The 21,640-nt window shown below is 39.3% G+C and overlaps 1 protein-coding gene across 3 annotated transcripts in view; it reads left to right on the top strand.

The window, feature by feature from the left end:
• Positions 1 to 21,640, top strand: part of CTNNB1 (catenin beta 1) — a 43,589-nt gene that overhangs the window by 14,844 nt on the left and 7,105 nt on the right. For all 3 annotated transcript variants that reach the window (XM_027097138.1, XM_027097137.1, XM_027097136.1), the window contains exons 2-10: positions 13,757 to 13,817; positions 14,258 to 14,485; positions 14,693 to 14,946; positions 15,078 to 15,316; positions 15,405 to 15,606; positions 16,741 to 16,885; positions 20,302 to 20,405; positions 20,485 to 20,823; positions 21,102 to 21,260. In XM_027097138.1, coding sequence (XP_026952939.1) covers positions 13,805 to 13,817; positions 14,258 to 14,485; positions 14,693 to 14,946; positions 15,078 to 15,316; positions 15,405 to 15,606; positions 16,741 to 16,885; positions 20,302 to 20,405; positions 20,485 to 20,823; positions 21,102 to 21,260 — 1,683 coding nt within the window. In that variant the 5' untranslated portion in view covers positions 13,757 to 13,804. The remainder of the gene's footprint in view (positions 1 to 13,756; positions 13,818 to 14,257; positions 14,486 to 14,692; positions 14,947 to 15,077; positions 15,317 to 15,404; positions 15,607 to 16,740; positions 16,886 to 20,301; positions 20,406 to 20,484; positions 20,824 to 21,101; positions 21,261 to 21,640) is intronic.

Genomic DNA, 21,640 nt, shown 5'->3' with positions numbered 1-21,640 from the left:
TGTGTGTGTGTGTGTGTGTGTGTGTGTGTGTGTCGAGGGGTGGGGGGTGGCAGCTGCAAGGAACTCATTTTAAAGCAATACATGGAACACTGAGAAACATGAGCAGAGATTTCAGCTTCCACCCTCACAGTGAAGAAGAGTTTGGAGCTTGGTCCTGCCAAGTTAGGGGGTCTTGGTAAACACCTCATGCTTTTCATTTGAAACCAGAGAAGGGTCACACCTTAGGAGTAAAGACGTTTCCCAGGATTAAGGTAATTTACCCTAAATCTAAGGGTAAAATCTGAAATAGATTCCTCCTAAGAAAGTGTAAAACCAAGCTCCGTAAAATTAAGGTGATTTAACTGCCTTAAAGAAGAAAACTCAACAGTCTTTAGAAGACTCCAGAAACCAGAGTCTCCACAATATATCTAATACACAATCTATAATGTATGCAATATACAATCAATAATTACTAGACATGTGATAAGAAAAAGTCGCCCAAAGTCAAGAGAAAAAAAATGCTGAAATAACCCAGATGTTAGGATTTGCAGACAAAAGTAAGACAAGAGGAACAAGACCAGCATATAATTTATAACAGCTATAAATGAACAAACATGTTTAAAAAAAAGACTCTCCAACTGGGTTAAAAAAGATAACACCCAACATGATATTCAATGTATGAGGCACATTTAAAACAATTAAAACAAAGATTCAAAAGGTGAAAGAGAAGTAGCAAAAATATATCAAATGATATATAAATAGCAGAAGTAACAGTATTTGTATCAAAGTCAGTTTGCTATAAGAAATTTAAATTCTTTGATAATCTGTACAGTTTTACAGAATTTGGTATTATATCTACATCCGTTGATATCTCTGTGATACATTGTTTAGTTAAAATGCTTTAGAAAACACATTTGGTACGAAGATATGTAGTACAGTAGACTTTTTTCTTTTTTTTTTTTTTTGCGGTACGCGGGCCTCTCACTGCTGTGGCCTCTCCCGTTGCGGAGCACAGGCTCTGGACACGCAGGCTCAGCGGCCATGGCTCACGGGGCCAGCCGCTCCGCGGTATGTGGGATCTTCCCGGACCGGGGCACAAACCCGTGTCCCCTGCATCGGCAGGTGGACTCTCAACCACTGTGCCACCAGGGAAGCCCCGTACAGTTGACTCTTGAAGAACACAGGTTTGAACTGCATACATCAACTTAAACACTTTTTTCCACCAATAAATATAGTGCCTGTATTTTGATTTTACAAATCTTTAAGTGTGAGGAAAAGTTTCTGTTGGATTAGAGATCGCAGTATGTGGAAGAAAAAAACGAGGGTTTGAGTTTTGATTCTGTCCCATCCTTGGGCGAGTCATTTATCAGTTCCTTTGTATCTGAGGCAGAGATAGCAGTATGCAGATTTTCTACCATGTGGGGGCTAGTGCCCCTAAACCCCTGTCGTGTTGTTCAACGGTCAGCCGTGTATATATCTTCAAAAGTGTTCATTGAGCACTTTCTGAAAGTACCAGGTGTGTAACTGTTGAAAAATTAGACTAAAATGCATAGAGAGAAAGTTGGAATTATTAAGACAGTAATATTCTTCATATTCCTCTGTATAAAGGTATTTATTAACTTATAATCAGAAAAAATATATATATATACACTATTGGGGGAAAAGCAGATGAAAAATCATTCTCTCTATGACAGTAACACTAGAAATTGTTTCTAGAGAGTTAAAAAATAATTCTAGGTAACTCATAATTTCTGTGTCATCATAACATCCTCTGTAGACACTGTCTCCATTGGCCAAACGTGCGGGTCTAAGTGATATTAATAATGATCATTAATTAATAACAACAACAGTGGCTAACATTTTTTATGGGGGGAAGAAAAAGGCATATTGAAGCCATGTTCTAGTTTGGCATATACCTGATCTTAATGGCCTGATATGTTTTTCCCAAACAAATGGACTTGATGTGGCTTTCATATGTCATTTGGTCCAGTTTCATTTTTTCCACACAGCCTGCTTTTGAAGATACTCCTGGGAAAAAGGTGAGTGACTTCTCTTAGTAACCTAGTAGCCCACTTAAAAACCCTTTCTGTTGTTGATCTTCACATTCAGGTTTAATGTACTTAATTAAAATGTAAACTCACTTGCCTTTCGTTTGTACTTAGTGAAAGTAATAAATAGATGAAGGGTTGGCCAACTGCTGCCTACCACCTGTTTTTGTATGGCCTGAGAACTAAGAATGATTTTTATACTTTTTAATGGCTGATAAAAATCAAAAGACAGATAATATCTCATGACACGTGAAATTTACAAAATTCAAATTTGCACTTTCCATGAATAAAGTTTTTTTTGGTTTGTTTGTTTTCTGCGGTACGTGGGCCTCTGGCTGTTGTGGCCTCTCCCATTGCGGAGCACAGGCTCTGGACGCGCAGGCTCAGTGGCCATGGCTTACGGTCCCAGCCGCTCTGCGGCATGTGGGATCTTCCCGGACCGGGGCACGAACCCGCGCCCCCTGCATCGGCAGGCGGACTCTCAATCACTGTGCCACCAGGGAAGCCCCATGAATAAAGTTTTATTGGAACCTAGCCATGCTCATTAGTGTGCATATTGTCTGTGGTTGCTCTCTCACTACAATAGCAGAGTTGAATAGTTGCTACAGAGAGCTTAAGGCCTGCAAAGCCCTGTAATATTTACTGTCTGGCCTTTAACAGGAAACGTTTGCTGACTTCTGTTCTAGATGATATACGTTGTTCACAAATGAATCTTTCGTGTTCGTAAAGGCATTTAAGAAGTCTCAGGTATATATAATTGTTGGCTTTCTAAGCCTCTATATTACATTTTAGTTGTTCTGCCTACTTTTAGAACATTTTTCTTGTTTTTAGCACATTCAGTCCATCAAGTATTTAAGAGCTTAATGTGTGCTAAGCACTTTGGAAGCAGTGAGGAGCTAAAGGTACAGCCCCAAGACTTCTCAGAGTTCACATATTGAGCTTGCTTTTTCTTTTTTTTTTTTTTAAAGATCAGTGTGCTGGTATGGTGGGGAAGGGGAACTCTTATAACAAGTGGAGAAGAGGAAGGTTATTGTTATGGGATAAAAAGCAATGCATTTAAATTGCTTCTGGAAGTCTTTGATTCCCTTTCATTAATTCTGCCTGTAGCCTGAATTTAGAGAGTAACATCTAGAAACTTCCTTGAAGTAAAATCTTCCATTTCTTTGGCATAATGTACTCATGTTTGAAAATCCTGCATTTTCTTGTCAGCATTTTTGCTAGGCACAGAGTCAAAATATGGAGTATGTACTGATTCAAATCTTAGAAATATTTTTAAATTTTTTTTTTTGCTGTGGTTACTGTTTAAAGAATGTAGTTCTTTAGTATTACTTATGATACTTTTATCTAAGAGTTGCTAATCCTTCTCTTGCACTTAACTGCAACAGTGATTGTTAAATACTAATAGTGTGTAACTTTGGGGTGGGGATGGGATAAATGATTTGATTGAAAGGGCATGTGACTGAGCTAAACAGACCTGGATATGAGTTTTAACAGAGCAGTTTAATAGCTCTACTCATATTAACTGCTGCTAGTCATTTTTTTCATCTGATGATTTGGGGGAATGTTATCTACTTTATGAGGTTGCTTGGGAAGATTCCATTACTTTGTGATGCAGTTGATTTTTAGAATATCGCCGCTTTAGTAGAATAAGAACTGAATGAAAAATCTGTTAGATTAAATTACTAAAAATAGAAATTTATTGATATAATAAAATGACATTTGCCTAAATATTTTAAAAACCTACAGTAAGTTTGATTTCTTTGCTTTTAGAAAACATTGGTTATTTTTCCTAAGAATGTCTCTTTTTTAAGCAATTTCTTTGTGCCTTGAGGTGCTAATGGTTGGCTGAGTAGTTTCCACATTTCTTTTGCAGAAAGTCCATTTTATAGGCCACTTAGCTTTTATGTTTAGAAACATTTACTTAATGCTGTATATCACTGGCTAACATAGAGTGGGCTAAATGATAGATATTTTCTTGGGCAAATATCATTTCTAATACCGATGTATTATTTCTATACATTTTCTTTGCAAATGCATGCAAAAATGTCTATTAAAAAGTATGCAATGCCTTGCATATTAGATATATGTTGAATTTTTTCTATGTATTCTTTTTAACTTTTAACGGCTTCATAGTAATTCTCTAACCCTCTCAACGTGGATGATTTACAGTAGTCTCCTAACTCTTGTCCCTGCTTTGCTTTTGACCCTCGTGGTCTTTTTTTTCCATATAGACACTAGAGTGAACTTTAAAAATCCTAAATCACAGGTCTTAGTTATTCCAGTGGCTTCCCAGTATGTACCCTTATCCATCTGCTCCCTACCTCTTTTCATGGTTCCCTGATTTCTAGTTATACTGGTGACCTTTCAGTACTGTTTCCCTACAGGTCTTTCCTTCCTTTGCATTGGTTTTCTGCATGGAGTGTTCTGCCCCATCTTCACTTGGCTAGCTCCTCCTTCTGTGCTCCTGTCGCTTCCATCCTCATCACTCACTCTTACATAGTGTAGCCCTCCTCCCCAACTAAGTCACTCTATTCTTACCTTGTTTATTTTCTTCACGGCAGTTCTCACTCTTCAAATTATCTTGTTTTTATTGCTTAACTCTCTAATAGTAGAATGCAGGCTTTCCTAGACGTATGACCTTGACTCTCTTATTCACTGTTCCTGCAATGCTAGTAACGTAAAAGATACTTAAATATTTGTTGAAGAGATGAATACACATTCCATTCAATGGACACATTATTTTTTATTCACTCCCTTGTTGATGAGCATTTGGGTAATTTCCAGCTTTTTCTCTGAATGCGTCACTGTGCAGCCCCTTGGCATGCTTCTGTCTGTGAATATTCTGCAGAGTACATTTCTATTATAAAATTGGAATTTTTATGTGAAAGTGTTTACACTTATATTTAATGGATAGTGCCAACTTACCATCCAAAAAGTTTCTGCTAGTTTAACTATATCCATCTCAGCAGTCGGTATTATCTTTTCAGTCTTACCAGTCTGATAAGCAGAAATAAATGAGTTTAAACCTTTTGCATATGTTTATTGCTTACTTTCTATTTTTCCTTCAGTGATGGTTCCTGCCCCTTCTCTGCTGTACTTATTGTTTTCTCCTCAGTTCTTTGTGTACTATGGATATTAGCCTTTAATCATATTTCGCTTCTGGTGTCCAATATGTCATTTAAAAAATTACTTTATACATGGTGGTTTTTTGCTTGGGATTTTAAGGTTTTATGCACACACACAAATTATCCTATCTTTTTGATTTCAGAGTTCCAAGTCATGCTTATGTTGGGCTTCTTACCATGGTTTTATTTCCATATATACCACCCTTGTATAGACCATATTTTATCCCATTGGTATTTTTTTTTAACCTGTAAATATTTGGCATATGTAGGTTTAATTTTAATACAGTAAGAATGAAAAAATGGTATTTTATAAGGAAAAGTCCCTTTCTCCTAATACTATTAATCAAGGAATCCAGCTGTCTCCCAACAGTTGAAATATCACCGTTTACATTTATTAAATTGCTACATTAAGTCTGGGTGCTTACTGATTACTATAGTCTCTTAACCATTCCTACCCCCTATAATGTAATTGTTAATTGCTTTGGCTGTTGTTATTTTATAATGAATTTTAGTATCTGATAGAATTGGTCCCTTATCGTTATTTTAGTCTTTTTTCTATTATCTTCACACTTCCGTTCCAAATGAATTTAAGAATCATTTTCAGGGGCTTTCCTGGTGGCGCAGTGGTTGGGAGTCCGCCTGCCGATGCAGGGGGCGCGGGTTCGTGCCCCGGTCCGGGAAGATCCCACATCCTACGTGCCGTGGAGCAGCTGGGCCCATGAGCCATGGCCGCTGAGCCTATGCGTCCGGAGCCTGTGCCCTGCAATAGAAGAGGCCACAGCAGTGAGGCCTGCGTAACGCCAAAAAAAAAAAAAAAAAAAAAAAGAATCATTTTCACTCCTAAAGAAATCTAACTGAGCATTTTCTTGGGAATACATTGAATTTATAAACTAAGAGAAAACTGGCATCTTTATATAGTACAAAAAAATTCTAGTCAAGGATAAGACAGCTCTCCTTTAATTTTGTATGTACCTTTTTTTGTTGTTTTTATTGTTGCAATTATGAGTGAACTCTTTGTGATTATGTTTTTCTGACTGTCCTAAATGTATATAGGAAACTAGTTTTTATATAATTTAATAACTTTCATTAAAAATTTGGTTGAACTGTGTTTTCTGTGCAGCTTTATCAGACTGTAAAATCCACTTAAAATGGGTATAAAAGTGTCTCTAGAATGTTAAAAAGAGTGTCCTCAGTTTAAAAGTATTTAGCCAGTCATCATTTTGTGAACTTTGAGAAACAGAATTTTCAGTTTCAAGATGTAATGGAAACAGATCCTCCCACATAACTACAACCCCTAGCCTTTTAAAATAGACTTGTATGTAGGCTGTTTAGCTTTTGTGACTGCTACCTTTTCAAGGAGATGGACATGCTTATTTTATTCTCATATTCGAGACTTGAGTGTGTAAGGTTTGGCTGATTTAACAAAAGTTTCTATAAAATATTCATGTTGTTTTTGGTAACTCCATTTTAATGAACTTCAAAAGATTAACATACAAAAGTGTTTTAAAATCATATTTGGAGTTTAAATTATTTTATCTGAAATATTGATGTATGGCTGTTTTCTTATTTTTATTTAGCTATTTTTGCTATGCAGAGTGTAGAGATTAATGTAATAAACACTCATGTACTCACCACCCAGATTAACAGATGTAATTTTGCTGGTTTTTTTTTTTTTTTTTTTTGCGGTACGTGGGCCTCTCACTGTTGTGGCCTCTCCCGTTGCGGAGCACAGGCTCCGGATGCACAGGCTCAGTGGCCATGGCTCATGGGCCCAGCCGCCCCGCGGCATGTGGGATCTTCCCGGACCGGGGCACGAACCTGTGTCCCCTGCGTCGGCAGGCGGACTCTCAACCACTGCACCACCAGGGAAGCCCTTGCTGTTTGTTTGATTACACACACACACACACACACACACACACACACACACACACACACACACACACACACACACAGCTAAAGAGTTGAAGCCATCTTTAATATCCTTTTGCATACTATGCCTTTTGCCCCTGAGTATTAAGAAGCTGGTGTGTATTCTTTGTACTTTTACTACATAAACAATATGAAGTGTTGGGTTTTTTTTCAACTTGCATAAAATTATATTTGGAAATTATAAAAATGTGCCTGTGTCGATAAAGGCTATTCTGTATGTATTTTGAAATAGCTGTATTTTAAAATATCAATCTTACATGCACACCAGTGTTCATAGCAGCACTATTCACAATAGCCAAGACATGGAAGCAGCCTAAGTGTCCATCAGTCCATCAGCAGATGAATGGGTAAAGAAGATGTGGGGTGTGTGTATGTGTGTGTGCGTGTGTGTGTGTATATATATATATATATATACACATATATACGCACACACACACACACACATACACAGTGTGTGCGTGTGTATATGTGTGTGTGTGTGTATATATATATATATATATATATATGCATGCAATGGAATATTACTCAACCATAAAAAAGAATGAAATAATGTCATTTGCCACACCATGGATGGACCTAGAGTTTATCATACTAAGTGAAGTAAGTTAGAGAAAGACAGGTATCATATGATATAACTTATATGTGGAATCTAAAAAAATGATACAAATCAACTTATTTACAAAACAGAAACAGACTCACAGAGATAGTTACCAAAGGGGAAAAGGGTTACCAAAGAGGAAAGGGGAGGGGGAGGGATCAGTTAGGAGTATGGTATTAACAGATACATACCACTGTATATAAAACAGATAAAAACAACAAGGGTTTACTGTATAGCACAGGGAGGTTACAATATCTTGTAATAACTTATAATGGAAAAGAATCTGAAGCTGTACACCTGAAATTAACACAATATTTTAAGTCAACTATAGTTTAAAAAAAAGGAAAATTAAAAGAAAGAAATTAAATTGAAAAAGATCCGTCTTTTTGGTAGCTTATATTAGTATAAGCTGGAGAAAAACAGTTTCTACTTTTTGTAGTAATTTGTTCTTAGAGTGGAAAAAGTGAAAATTTGTCTTAAAACATTTTTTTTTTCCTGACGGATCAGAACTATTTTAGGATTGTGTTTATTGACCAGAGATGCTGTGTGCAGTTACTCATCAGTGAGAGACTAATGATGCATCATACATGTAAAGTATATTGCCATAATTGAATTATTTTAAATAGTAAAATCATATTCTCAGACACACGTAGTTGGTTTAAATATACTATATCAGCGATTATTCAAGTGACTTCTTATGCATGACATATACATGTACTGCATAAAAATGTTAAAAGGATGACATAAAAATCTGGCAAGACAAACAGCTACAAGTAGGGGAAAAAATTAAGCATTCAGTCTTCTCAGAATTTGGAAAAACTTGTAGGGTGGGGTGGTGGTATATACATTAGATGGGTGGACATAGCTATTAAAAGTTGTCCGAGGGCTTCCCTGGTGGCACAGTGGTTGGGAGTACGCCTGCCAATGCAGGGGACACGGGTTCAAGCCCTGGTCCATGAAGATACCACATCCTGTGGAGCAGCTAAGCCCATGCGCCACAACTACTGAGCCTGCTCTCTAGAGCCCTCAAGCCACAATTACTGAGCCTGTGTGCCACAGCTACTGAAGCCTGCACACCAGAGCCCATGCTCTGCAGCAAGAGAAGCCACCGCAATGAGAAGCCTGCACGCTGCAACGACTAGTAGCCCTCGTTCCTCACAACTAGAGAAAAGCCCACACACAGCAACGAAGACCCAGCGCAGCCAAAAAAGAAAAAAAAAAATTGTCCAAGATAACAGTTGACGCTTGATAGGCCCTTGGTAAGGTGGTCACTAGTACAATGCCTTCTTTGAAAACTGTATCAATTTATGCTCCATCAGTATTTTGGAGCTATGTATCAAAAGCCTTAAAACTTAAACGTTCTTATTCTTTAACCCAGTAATTGAAGCAGTCCTTAGGTGGAAGGGAGGTGGAAGAAATTAAGAGAACTATTTATATGCAAAGATGTTTTTTCAGTGTTGTTTGAATAGCAAACTAAATAGGAAAGACAAACTAAATATTCAAGAATGGGAGGTGTGGTTAAATTATAGTATAGACCTATGATACAGTACAGATAATATTTGGTAAGGGTCTGCAACACAAGGAATTGGCTCTTATATTTTTATATTTAAAAAAAACACCTAACAGTAAATTTTTTTTTTTTTTTTTTTTTTTTCCCCCGGTACGCGGGCCTCTCACTGTTGTGGCCTCTCCCGTTGCGGAGTACAGGCTCCGGACGCACAGGCTCAGCGGCCATGGCTCACGGGCCCAGCTGCTCCGCGGCATGTGGGATCCTCCCGGACCAGGGCACGAACCCGTGTCCCCTGCCTCGGCAGGCGGACTCTCAACTACTGCGCCACCAGGGAAGCCCCTCCTAACAGTAAATTTAACAGAATACCAAATACAACAATGTCATTATTATGGGAATGCCAAAGGAAAATACCATTTTATACTAAGCATATATTATTTTATGGATGAGGTAGAAGAGACACTAAAATGAAAGAAGGAAAATGATCAGGAACATCCTAATTTTCCCTAGCCGCAGACAGTTCAGATTTCTAATGGCCATTTTTGTACCTACATATTTAAAGATAATACCAGGAGTATCAATCTAGGTGTTTCAGAGGAGCGCAAGTGTCATTAAATGTTTGTTTTTTATTGCCCAGTTTGGGGAAGACCCCTCCCAGGACATGGACTGTGTCTCTGTCTCTCTGTCTCTCTCTGTCTCTCTCTGTCTCTCTCTGTCTCTCTGTCTCTCTCTCTCTCTCTCTCTCTCTCTCTCTCTCTCTCTCTCTCACACACACACACACACACACACACACACACACACACAGCTGAGGAGTAAAAGCAGAAAGGAAACTGGAGTAAGTTGTGACTTAAAAGTGTTAATGTTGAATAAAAAGTGCTGAGACAGGAAGATTTGAGGAGACTATAAGTTTTTAAATGGCAAGGTATTAGTAGTGACAGTTAATAAAAATGCATATGTATGTGCTTTTAGATTTACAAAATAGACTTTAGTAAGAACCTTTTTTCTGATTCCTGAGAGTATATCAAGTTTTTCGTGCACTTTCTTACTAGATTCTTGGAAAAGTTAATTGTTAGCATGAACAGCCAGTAATCTATTATAAACTGGTTTTATAATCTGTTTTATAGCAAAGTTACTTCTAGTTAGTAGTACTCAAACTTTGAAATCCAAGGTAATTAAGATAATTTTGTGTTGATGGGTGATATCTATATTGTGTCAAGATTTCTCATGTAGATTTTGACTGAAGGCCACTTAAAATACAAAAGGTGAAGTAGAGCCCCCCAACAATCATTTTGAAGTTAGCTCTAAGGCTAATCTTTTATAATAATGTTGTGGTATGTAAGAAAATATCGTTACTTTTTATAGCCACATAATGTACTAATGTATGTAATTTATGTATGTAATTTACTTTAAAATCATTCTGTAGGAAGGCATCAGTATGGCACAATATTAATAATTGTTAAGTATAGGTGATGGTGCATTATAAAGTTGTGTCCACTTTTCTGCATATTAGAAAAATTTCATAAGAAAAAAGAAAAACCTAGCATGCTTAAGTAGTCTTGTTAGAAAAGCTGAAGGAAAAATTACTCATAGTAATACTTTGAATAAGGTACGGTGTAGGATGAACTTTCTCCTTAGATTGAAATTATATGTAATGGATATATATTTTTCTAAACCTTATAGAGTTTAAGTCAGAAATAGATGAATTTTGAGGTGTTCTTTACAAAATATATAATTGGAAAAGAGTATATGTTAAGCAAAAAGAGAAAAATAAAAGGAAGTGTGCATGTATCCATTACCTCATTAGACTGGATAAGTTGGTGATCCCCCAGCACCCTGTTTCTTTGTCAGAGCACCACTTGGTGGTGATAAAGCTGTCAGGACACACAGCATTCTAAATGTAGTCTATAGTTGTGGTCACTTGCATCTGGGAACATTTAGTACTTCATTTTTTTTTTTTTTAATCATTATACTCCCTTTATCTTGATTGGTACATAGTGGGCTTTTCCTCATTTTTGTTTCTTATAATTCTTTTTGAAGTTGGAGCTTTGATCCCCTGAGTTGATCCTCTTGTTTCTTCTCTTGTATTCTGTGTGTCTTTCTCCTTTATCCTCTAGGAGTTTTTCTCAATTTCAGTTATCTATTGAACTTTTTATTTATTCTCTCCAATTTTTATGAGGGCAATAAAGTGAAACATTCTGTTTCCCTCCCCACCTTACCCCGATTTTAAAGTTTTGTTTCTCTGGAGTCTGGTTTTCCTTAAGTCTTTGATAAGCCTTAGTTAATTAGGAGCTCTAGGCCCTTAATGTATGGCAGGGGGTAGTAGAGGAGAGCCAGCCCTTGGGCTGAAAGCTCTGCCAAGAGGAAGAATAAGGAAAGCTTTCCTTTGGGGCAAGATTCTGCCGTAGTTCTCTGGATAGGAAATTCAATTTCTTCAGTAAATATTTCTCAAATTTTAGGTAAATTTGGATTTGTCTGCAGATCAGTGTAGGGGTGAGTTGGTATATACTGCTGCTTATGTAGATCCCCATTTTCATTCCTACTTTTTACTTCTTTACTTGCTGATTGACACTTGGCCTCCCTCACTTCAGAGGGTTGCCGTGAAGAGCAAGAATAATTTTTATGTATGTTGCATAAGTTTGAAAGTGCTATAAAAAAATAATAGTACTAAGACGTCCCCAACATGCAAGTAGATATTGTAAGTTTGGAACATGAACTTGCTTTTTTCCATAAAATCATTATAATCTTGGTCAAGTTACTAGGTCAGCCCACATAAGTAGATTTTACCCAGTAATATGGCTAATATGTTTTGTCTTTGTCTCAACAAGGAAAAAAACACTGTATTTTTTTTTTCTTGATGCCAGGTACATCAAAGCACTTGTTAAACAGCTGCACCTGTAGATGTGACTAGTTGGTTTTTGAGTCCTGTGGCATTGGCCAGAGGAGAAGCTCAGTGTAAAACATGTTTTAAGTCCCCTTCCCTGGAAATATATTGGGAGCTGGAGTGGGGAACCCATTTTTCAGAGGGGTGGAGAAATGGTTAAATAGCCATTCTCAAAGATAGGCAGAAGATGCGAAGTAAAATACAGCCATCAGTGGACAGAGAACCTGGGTTTCTTCCATCATAGTATTTCTCAGCATATGGTCTGCAGATCACTTTCTGCATCCTTAGAATGTTCATTAAAAGTGCAGGTTTCTACACACCCCTTCCCATCCTATTGAATCGAAACAGTAAACACATAATCCTACTTAGTACATGATTTTAAAATATAAGTTTCTTGTTGACAGGAATCACCTTTGTTATTTTCTGTCCTTCACTTTGCCTTGTAAGTAAATCGTCAGTTGTTCCTACTGTGGACGATAAAACAATTGTGTCCACAACTCTTGTCAGCTTTAGGTGTCAAGTGATCTTCGTGGTTATAAAAATCTAGTTTTGGAAGAGCAAATCCAAGAATAATCTACACATGCTTCCTTTACATAGAGAAAATAGGACTTCAGAGTACAGTTTCCAACTGCATTGTATTAAACACATTTAAACTTTTTTGGACACTGATAGAAAACACAGTTCACACTTAAATATCTTAGTCCACGTTGGTAATTTACATCTAATTTTTAATTTGTAGTGCAAGAGGAACTTGTTTGGGGCAAACTATGTAATAAAGGAAGTTTTGTTATTAGGAATATCTAGAGACCATGAGCCCTTAAACTGGTCTCATTTGCAAATAGCTCCCTGTGTAATTCAGTGTTTTCCTGAATACTACACAAAAATGCCAAAATGCAGACATAAATTAGATGCTAAGATTTTTAAATATATATGTGAATGATTTTTACATTGATCAAAGCATTCACTTGTATTTATAATAAATCATTGCTATAAAATTGAACTTAGAAAAGTTTGATTAGAATGGTGCTTTTGTGTTGCAAACTTTAATTTGAGAAGTAATTTTACTTCTTAGTACAAAATCTGAAATCTACTGTTCTGATCCAGTCACCACACATAAAATACCTTATGAAGTTATTTTAGATGGCATTGTATTATATCAGAAAAGAAAACAGTAACAATTGACCCGTTAAATGAAAATTTGGTGTTTTTTTTTTTAAATTTGGTGTTTTTAAAATCCCACTGGACCTCTATTGTCCAAAGAAGCCCTATGAATTTTTCAGTGAAAGAAATTAAAAAGGGAGAGGAGAGGACTTTTGGAACTCAAGGAGGAGTTGATTTTGAATAGCTTTTTTCCCCTCCCTGGCTTTCATTAGTAGAGTGCTTATGCTTTCTTTGTCATCTTCAGTAATTTTGCTTTTTTGACATCCTGTTTATCTGTAATTTATATTTCTCCTGAAAAGAGGTGCTTGTTAAAGAGAAGTTTTCACTTAGAAGTTTGGCAATGATAGAGCTGTGGTTGAAGTGTTTGGAGGAGACCGTGAGGTCCGTGTTTCACTATATCACATGGTAAAAGACGACTTGGGGCTTTTTGTGGATGTAGTTCATGATGTTTGACAGGCCATCCTAGTGACTTACGAGTATTAAAGTCAAACAATTTTAAATCCTAATGACTTTGATTAATTCTTTTAGGGTCTCTGAAGTACACCATACTACGGTTTTGAAAGTCTTGCGTGGACAATGGCTACCCAAGGTTTGTATCATAGTCTTTAGTTACTGAATTGGGGCTCTGCTTCATTGCCATTAACCCAGTCTGGCTCAGATTCCCCTGCTTTCCTCTCTCCCTGCTTACTTGTCAGGCTACCTTTTGCTCCATTTTCTGCTCACTCCTCCTAATGGCTTGGTGAAATAGCAAACAAGCCACCAGCAGGAATCTAGGCTGGATGACTGCTTCTGGAGCCTGGCTGCAGTACCATTCTTCACTGATTCAGTGAGTAACTGTTAGGTGGTCTCCTTAGAGTACAGAGTTTTCATCACTGAGCTGATCCTGGCCATCATTCTCTTATCCTTGGCTGTCTTTCAGACTTGACTTTATTTCCAAAAAGATTTCAGTGAGTCATATCGTAGATTTTTATTTTCTAATTAAGGTAACATTGCCCTGGTAGTAATACTAGTGCTGTTTGATTTTTATAGCTGACTTGATGGAGCTGGACATGGCCATGGAGCCAGACAGAAAAGCAGCTGTTAGTCACTGGCAGCAACAATCTTACCTGGACTCTGGAATCCATTCTGGTGCCACTACCACAGCTCCTTCTCTGAGTGGTAAAGGCAATCCTGAGGAAGAGGATGTGGATACCACCCAAGTCCTGTATGAGTGGGAGCAGGGATTTTCTCAGTCCTTCACTCAAGAACAAGTAGCTGGTAAGAGTATTATTGCCTTACTGAAAGTCAGAATGCAGTTTTGAGAATTAAATAGTTATTCTAATAAAAGTTAGTGTGTAATAGCTTAAATAAAATGGTGTGGTAAAGAGAAGGGAGTGATTGCAATATCACCTTGACTGTTTAGGATAGCAAATACTTGGTGAATGCTGAGCTGTGGATAGTGAGTGTTGAATTTACCTTTTCCAGATATCGATGGACAGTATGCAATGACTCGAGCTCAGAGGGTACGAGCTGCTATGTTCCCTGAGACATTAGATGAGGGCATGCAGATCCCATCTACACAGTTTGATGCCGCTCATCCCACTAATGTCCAGCGTCTGGCTGAACCATCACAGATGCTGAAACATGCAGTTGTAAATTTGATTAACTATCAAGATGATGCAGAACTTGCCACACGTGCAATCCCTGAATTGACAAAACTGCTAAATGATGAAGACCAGGTAAGTAGTGACATGGCTAGCTTTTTAATCTGCTTTGAAGGAAACTCCCAAGGAAGTAGTCTTATAATATCTACCCAGTATCAGTATTTGAAAACTGGAAAATGACGTCTCTTAATTCCTGTACATTATAGGTGGTGGTTAATAAGGCTGCAGTTATGGTCCATCAGCTTTCTAAAAAGGAAGCTTCCAGACACGCCATCATGCGTTCTCCTCAGATGGTGTCTGCTATTGTACGCACCATGCAGAATACAAATGATGTGGAAACGGCTCGCTGTACTGCTGGGACCTTACACAATCTTTCCCATCATCGTGAGGGCTTGCTGGCCATCTTTAAGTCTGGGGGCATTCCTGCCCTGGTGAAGATGCTTGGGTAAGAAAACATGGTCAGAATGCTCCAAGCTCAGAAGGAGAAGAGTGCAATCACAACATTTCTGATGAGACTTTTTTCTTCTTCCCAGTTCACCAGTGGATTCTGTATTGTTTTATGCCATTACAACTCTCCACAACCTTTTATTGCATCAGGAAGGAGCTAAAATGGCAGTGCGTTTAGCTGGCGGGCTGCAGAAAATGGTTGCCTTGCTCAACAAAACAAATGTTAAATTCTTGGCTATTACAACAGACTGCCTTCAGATTTTAGCTTATGGCAATCAAGAAAGCAAGGTAAAAGAATTGTACTGAATGTGGTTGTCATGGAGCATGGGAGACCCCCAATGTCATGTCCTTCTATGGATTTTGGCAAATTCATTGTATGCCTCACCCTTTGTATGTATCCTAGAAAAGCTGGACATCTCTATTTCTTTAAATATTTGAGTTGTCAGTATGTAATGCACTAATGCTAGGTGATAGGGATATAGCATGCAAGCTTCTCTTAAAGCTTTTATTCTTGGGTGGAAGAGAGACACTGAAATAATACCCTAATTACTATTTAATTCGTGTGTTAGGAGGAAGTAAAGGGGCTATGAGAGCATGTAAATGAACCAGACCCTCTTTTGAGGGTTCAAGCAGAGTTCTTGGAGAAAGTGATAGTTGAGTTTAGCTCTTGAGGATAAGATGGGATTGATTAAAGGTGAATGAAGGTTAGGGAGAGGAAATGGCATCTTTGACAGTTCTGCTGAGGGAGGAGCAGGGCAAGGTTTGGAAATTCAAGAAATGCAAAGAGTAAGGAAGAGGAAGTGTGTGAGGTGAGACTGTTGAGATAGGGCAGATCCTGCAGGGCTTAGTGGAACATGTTAAAAGAATAATGGGAAACAGTTTTTAGCAGAGGCCTGAAGTGATGAGATGTGTTTTCAGATCGGGGTAGAGTCAGGAGGTGGGGGTGTGCGGGGGAGTAAAGGGCAAGAATGACTATTTTATGCTGTCTCTTTTTGAGGTGGTTATGATTAGGAATAGCAAAGAGCCAGATCATTAAGAGTTTTTAAGTGCCCATTCTGGTTCACATTTTCAGTCAACATTGGCTTTGATGTAACTTGTGTATCTGGGCATTACTGTTTCATACCAACATGGTGTTTGGTTGTTTTTGTTTTTCCTTTTACTATGATCGTGTGGGAAGAAGAAAACTGGGCCAGAGTTTATATATTTTTGGGAGGACTGGGGTGCATGAATTTGAGTGAAATGTTGTACAAGGAGGGGTTAAATAGGGCCCCAGTATGGGGGTCTATCTAATGACGACCAGGAATATATTTAAGTCATTAAGCTGGCTGAAATTCTTGTATAATAAAATAGGTTGGTAATAGTAGCTTTTCTCAGGCATTTGATCAAGATTCCATGACTAACAATATATATGCATCTTTCTAGCTGATAATTTTGGCTAGTGGTGGACCTCAAGCTTTAGTGAATATAATGAGGACCTACACCTATGAGAAACTACTGTGGACCACAAGCAGAGTACTGAAGGTGCTCTCTGTCTGCTCTAGTAATAAGCCGGCTATTGTAGAAGCTGGTAAGTATACTTGTCAATTCTGGGTTCTCATGTTTGCAGCACGTGTAGTTCTAATTAGATTACCTTTCTTAGGAAAAGGGTGATAGAACTGACGTTAACAGGCTGAAAGTAGATGGTCCTATTCAGTTTGAAGCCAAAGTTGCATTCAGACAAAGTGTATGTTCTGCTAGACACCTTCTTTGGTGCTATGCAAGCCTAGTTTAGGCAGTGTTCATATTACCCATCAAAAATGATGGCTAGGGGCTTCCCTGGTGGTGCAGTGCTTGAGAGTCCGCCTGCCGATGCAGGGGACACGGGTTTGTGCCCCGGTCCGGGAAGATCCCACATGCTGCGGAGCGGCTGGTCCCGTGAGCCACAGCTGCTGAGCCTGCACGTCTGGAGCCTGTGCTCCACAACGGGAGAGGTCACAACGGTGAGAGGCCCGCGTACCGCCAAAAAAAAAAAAAAAAAAAAAAGATGGCTAATACTTGGCTTGATAACAGCTATTCCAGAAATACCTGGAATGTGTGCAACAAATACAGATTTTTAGACTTATTTAATCAGAATCCCTGGAGTGTTGAGGTGACAAGAGAGTCAGTAGGCAGCTGGAAATGTATGGGACTGGAGGCCTAGGAATCTTGATTTTTAGAAGTTCCCTAGGTTATTCTGATGCTCATTTGTTTATTCTGAAAATATTCAGCCCCTGTGTTTCAAGCACTGTAATAAGCACATGGTATACAATGGATAACAAAATAGGTATGGTCCCTGTATTTATTCTTATAGGTGGTGAAGGTGACAAAAATATGCAAAAAGATGGAATGATCACATTGGAATGAATGTTACAAGAGAAATGAACAGCAAGCAAATAGTGATACAGAATTAATGGGGAGGGAAGGGGCTTCCTTGAGAGGGGGAGATGTTAAGTGAAATTGCAGAATGAGAAGGTGTAAGCTATATGAGAAGGATTAAGTGCCTTCCAGATGGTCCTGAAGGTAGGAAAGAAATTGTTGAGTTCTAGGTGCCGAAGAGAAAGTCTGTGTAACTAGAACCTAGTGAGTAAATGGGATGAATAGCTCAGGATGAGGGTAATGAGCTAGAGCCAGGCAGGGCTATATTGTGCAGGAGTTTCTAGGTCCCTGGAAGATGTTTATTCATGCTTTATTCCAGCTTTGGAAACACAGGTGTAGAATGCTTAGGTCAATTTGAAATACTAGGTGGGATCCAAATCCTAAAGGGCTCCTGAAGGTTATGCTAAAGCATTTGGTCTTTATCTTTCTTTTTTTTAAAAAATTAATTATTTTTGGCTGCGTTGGGTCTTCGTTGCTGTGCGTGGGCTTTCTCTAGTTGCGGCGAGCAGGGGCTACTCGTCCTTGCGGTGTGTGGGCTTCTCATTGCGGTGGCTTCTCTTGTTGCGGAGCACGGGCTTTGGGCGCGTGGGCTTCAGCAGTTGTGGTGCAAGGGCTCAGTAGTTGTAGCTCACGGGCTCTAGAGCACAGGCTCAGTAGTTGTGGCGCACAGGCTTAGTTGCTCTATGGCATGTGGGATCTTCCTGGACCAGGGCTTCAACCCGTGTCCCCTGCATTGGCAGGCAGATTCTTAACCACTGCACCACCAGGGAAGTCCCTGGTCTTTATCTTATAATGAGAAGCTATTGATGGCTGTTGAGCAGTGGCACAGCATCACAGTGAGGTGTTGGGAATATTAATACTAGCATCGTATGACAGTTCGAATGACCAAAGGCAAGCAGACCAGGCCACTGGGATGTGTTACAGGCTTCTAGGAATAAAGTCATTAGATATTAAAAATACATAGCAAAGGATGAATGTTATTTGAGTTGACATATTCAAAGTGACTAAAGATCAGTAGGTAGCTGGCAATGTATGCTACTGGAATGCAAGGGAAGACTGGGCTGGGATAGAGATTTGGGAGTTGCCCTCTTAGTGTATATGAGTAAGGGCTACAGGGAAGAGGCGGGGGTGCCTCTAAGCCATCTGCACCGGACTTTTACCCTGGGCATGCTGAATCAGAATGTGTGTGTTTAAGTCTCGCAGGCTATTCTGAGAGGCATCTGGAACTAAGATCCACTCTCTTAACAGTGGAGGGAGGGAATGAGATCTGAGGGGAATCAAGTCTTTTTTTTCTAAATATAATTCTAATTTTTTTAAAAAAATTATTTATTTATTTGGCTGCGCCAGGTCTTAGTTGCGGCACGTGGGATCTTCGTTGTGGTGTCAGGGATCTTTTAGTTGGGGCATGCGGGGTCTTTAGTTGCGGCATGTGAACTCTTAGTTGTGGCATGTGGGATCTAGTTCCCTGACCAGGGATCGAACCTGGGCCCCCTGCATAGGGAGCATGGAGTCTTAGCCACTGGACCACCAGGGAAGTAGCATCAGCCTTGTGCTCTCTGTTAGCAGCTGGAGCTACTGTGAGGAATGAACGAGATAGGGATGATATTGTCTTACTGTAGGGGTGGTAGGCTAAATTATAGTTGTGATAAATGCTGTGAAGGGAAAAGTACAGGGTGCCGTGAGAATTATAGCAGGTAGACCTAACCTAATTGAGGAAATAAAGCAGACCTGAAAAGATAAACAAGGAGACAAGGGAAAGTACATCCCACTGCATTTAGAAGTGATGTCGGTAGCAGAGAGATGGTAAAGTTAAGCCAGTGTGTGGGGAGTTGAGCTTCCATTTAGACTCCTCTGCCAGCGTAAACGTCCTTCATTAGGGTCCTAAAATGATGGAAGGTTGTGAAGCTTGGAAGCACATCTTTTGAGTCAGTGTCTTTTATACAGTCCGAGACATTAAGCATTCTGGTGCCTTCTTTTTGGATTGTTCTCACCCCATGAGTTTACATAACTCCTTCAGGTCTTTGCTCAGATGTCACCCTCACACTTAGGTGACCTAATTACCCTACTTAAAAATGTAGCCCCCTCCTTTGTCTTGTGTTATGTTTTTTGTAGCACTTAACACCATTTGACACACTGTATAGTTTTAGTTTACTAGTTGTGTATTTGTTTATTGTCTGCCTCCAAGTAGACCATGAGCTCTGTGAAGGTAGGAATTTTAGACTGTTCTGCTCACTGGTATAGCTCCAACTCAAAACAGGGCCTGGTATTAAATATTTTTGAAATAATTGGATGAAGGAAATAAGTAATAGGAATATTACCTACAGGGGGACTGTGGAGAGAATGAAGGCTTTTTCCACACAGGGGAGGAACAATAGATATTTGACAGAAATTGTCACTAGGTGAGATGAACTGGAAGAGAAAGGGAAACTGAGCAGCATTGTAGAAAATGAAAGGAAATAAAGGACTTCGATGGAGGGGATAAGCTTCGGCAATAAAGAGGGACACCTTCTAAGACTAGAGAAGACACTTTGTACTGATACGACTTGTGAGCTAATAGCCATCGCCTTAGATATTTTTAAATCTTTTTAGGTGGAATGCAAGCTTTAGGACTTCACCTGACAGATCCAAGTCAACGTCTTGTTCAGAATTGTCTTTGGACTCTGAGGAATCTTTCAGATGCTGCAACTAAACAGGTAAATTCTGAGTAAACTGGTGCCTGAATGAAAAGAGTCAAGCTGAATATGTCCTGAGCGTCTGTTTTCATCTCCATAGGAAGGGATGGAAGGTCTTCTTGGGACCCTTGTTCAGCTTCTGGGCTCAGATGATATAAATGTGGTCACCTGCGCAGCTGGAATTCTTTCTAATCTCACTTGCAATAATTACAAGAACAAGATGATGGTGTGCCAAGTGGGTGGTATAGAGGCTCTTGTGCGTACTGTCCTTCGTGCTGGTGACAGGGAGGATATCACTGAGCCTGCCATCTGTGCTCTTCGTCATCTGACCAGCCGACACCAGGAAGCTGAGATGGCCCAGAATGCTGTTCGCCTTCACTATGGACTGCCAGTTGTGGTTAAACTCCTACATCCACCATCCCATTGGCCTCTGATCAAGGTAAATTGTCAGTGAAAGTAGAAGGTTGCAGAATTGAAAATGAACTGCCTCTGACTATTATTAGATGGCTGTCTAGGCACCGGGCATTGGTAAGTAGGAGTTGTATGCTTTAGTAAATAGGAAATATGTCTGGGATGGAGGTGAGGGTTTGAAGTGTTTCTGTAGTCAGTTTTACTTTCAAGTGATTGTGATAGATGTAGTGTGTTAGGAATTTTAGGGTAAGAAAATGGTTTTGTTGAGTTGTTTGCCAGTTCTTTACTCTTCCTTCTTTTCTGCAGGCTACCGTTGGATTGATTCGAAATCTTGCCCTTTGTCCCGCAAATCACGCACCTTTGCGTGAGCAGGGTGCCATTCCACGACTAGTTCAGTTGCTGGTTCGTGCACATCAGGATACCCAGCGCCGTACATCTATGGGTGGAACACAGCAGCAGTTTGTGGTAGGTGAATCTTAATAGTGACATCTGGCTATTTAAAAGGAATGCAAAAATCCATAAGATTCTGAACTACTGAGGTCATTGGCTCCCTCCATCCTCCTGCCTGCCTGAAGGGCTGCTTGCTATTGACTAAAAAAACTGACGTGTCTCTGTGGCTGCATAGAAGATAAGAAGGAGTAATGTGGCCCCTAGTGGTATGTCCTTTGACATGTCCTTAACATTGTTGCCTCCTCAATCGTACAATGGGGGTGTGGAGTGTGATTTACTGCTTTGGGGTCTCATTTAATCCATACAAAAGGTTCACATCCTTAGGAAGTAGCAGAGCCATAATTTGAATCCAAGTCTGTCTGATTTCAGAGTCTCTTATCCCCCACTGCAGTTCT

Source organism: Aethalodelphis obliquidens, unplaced genomic scaffold, assembly GCF_003676395.1.
Source record: "Aethalodelphis obliquidens isolate GAN/ISIS:26980383/991018 unplaced genomic scaffold, ASM367639v1 scaffold112, whole genome shotgun sequence".
NCBI lineage: Eukaryota > Metazoa > Chordata > Mammalia > Artiodactyla > Delphinidae > Aethalodelphis > Aethalodelphis obliquidens.
This window is presented reverse-complemented; position numbering and strand designations above follow the sequence as displayed.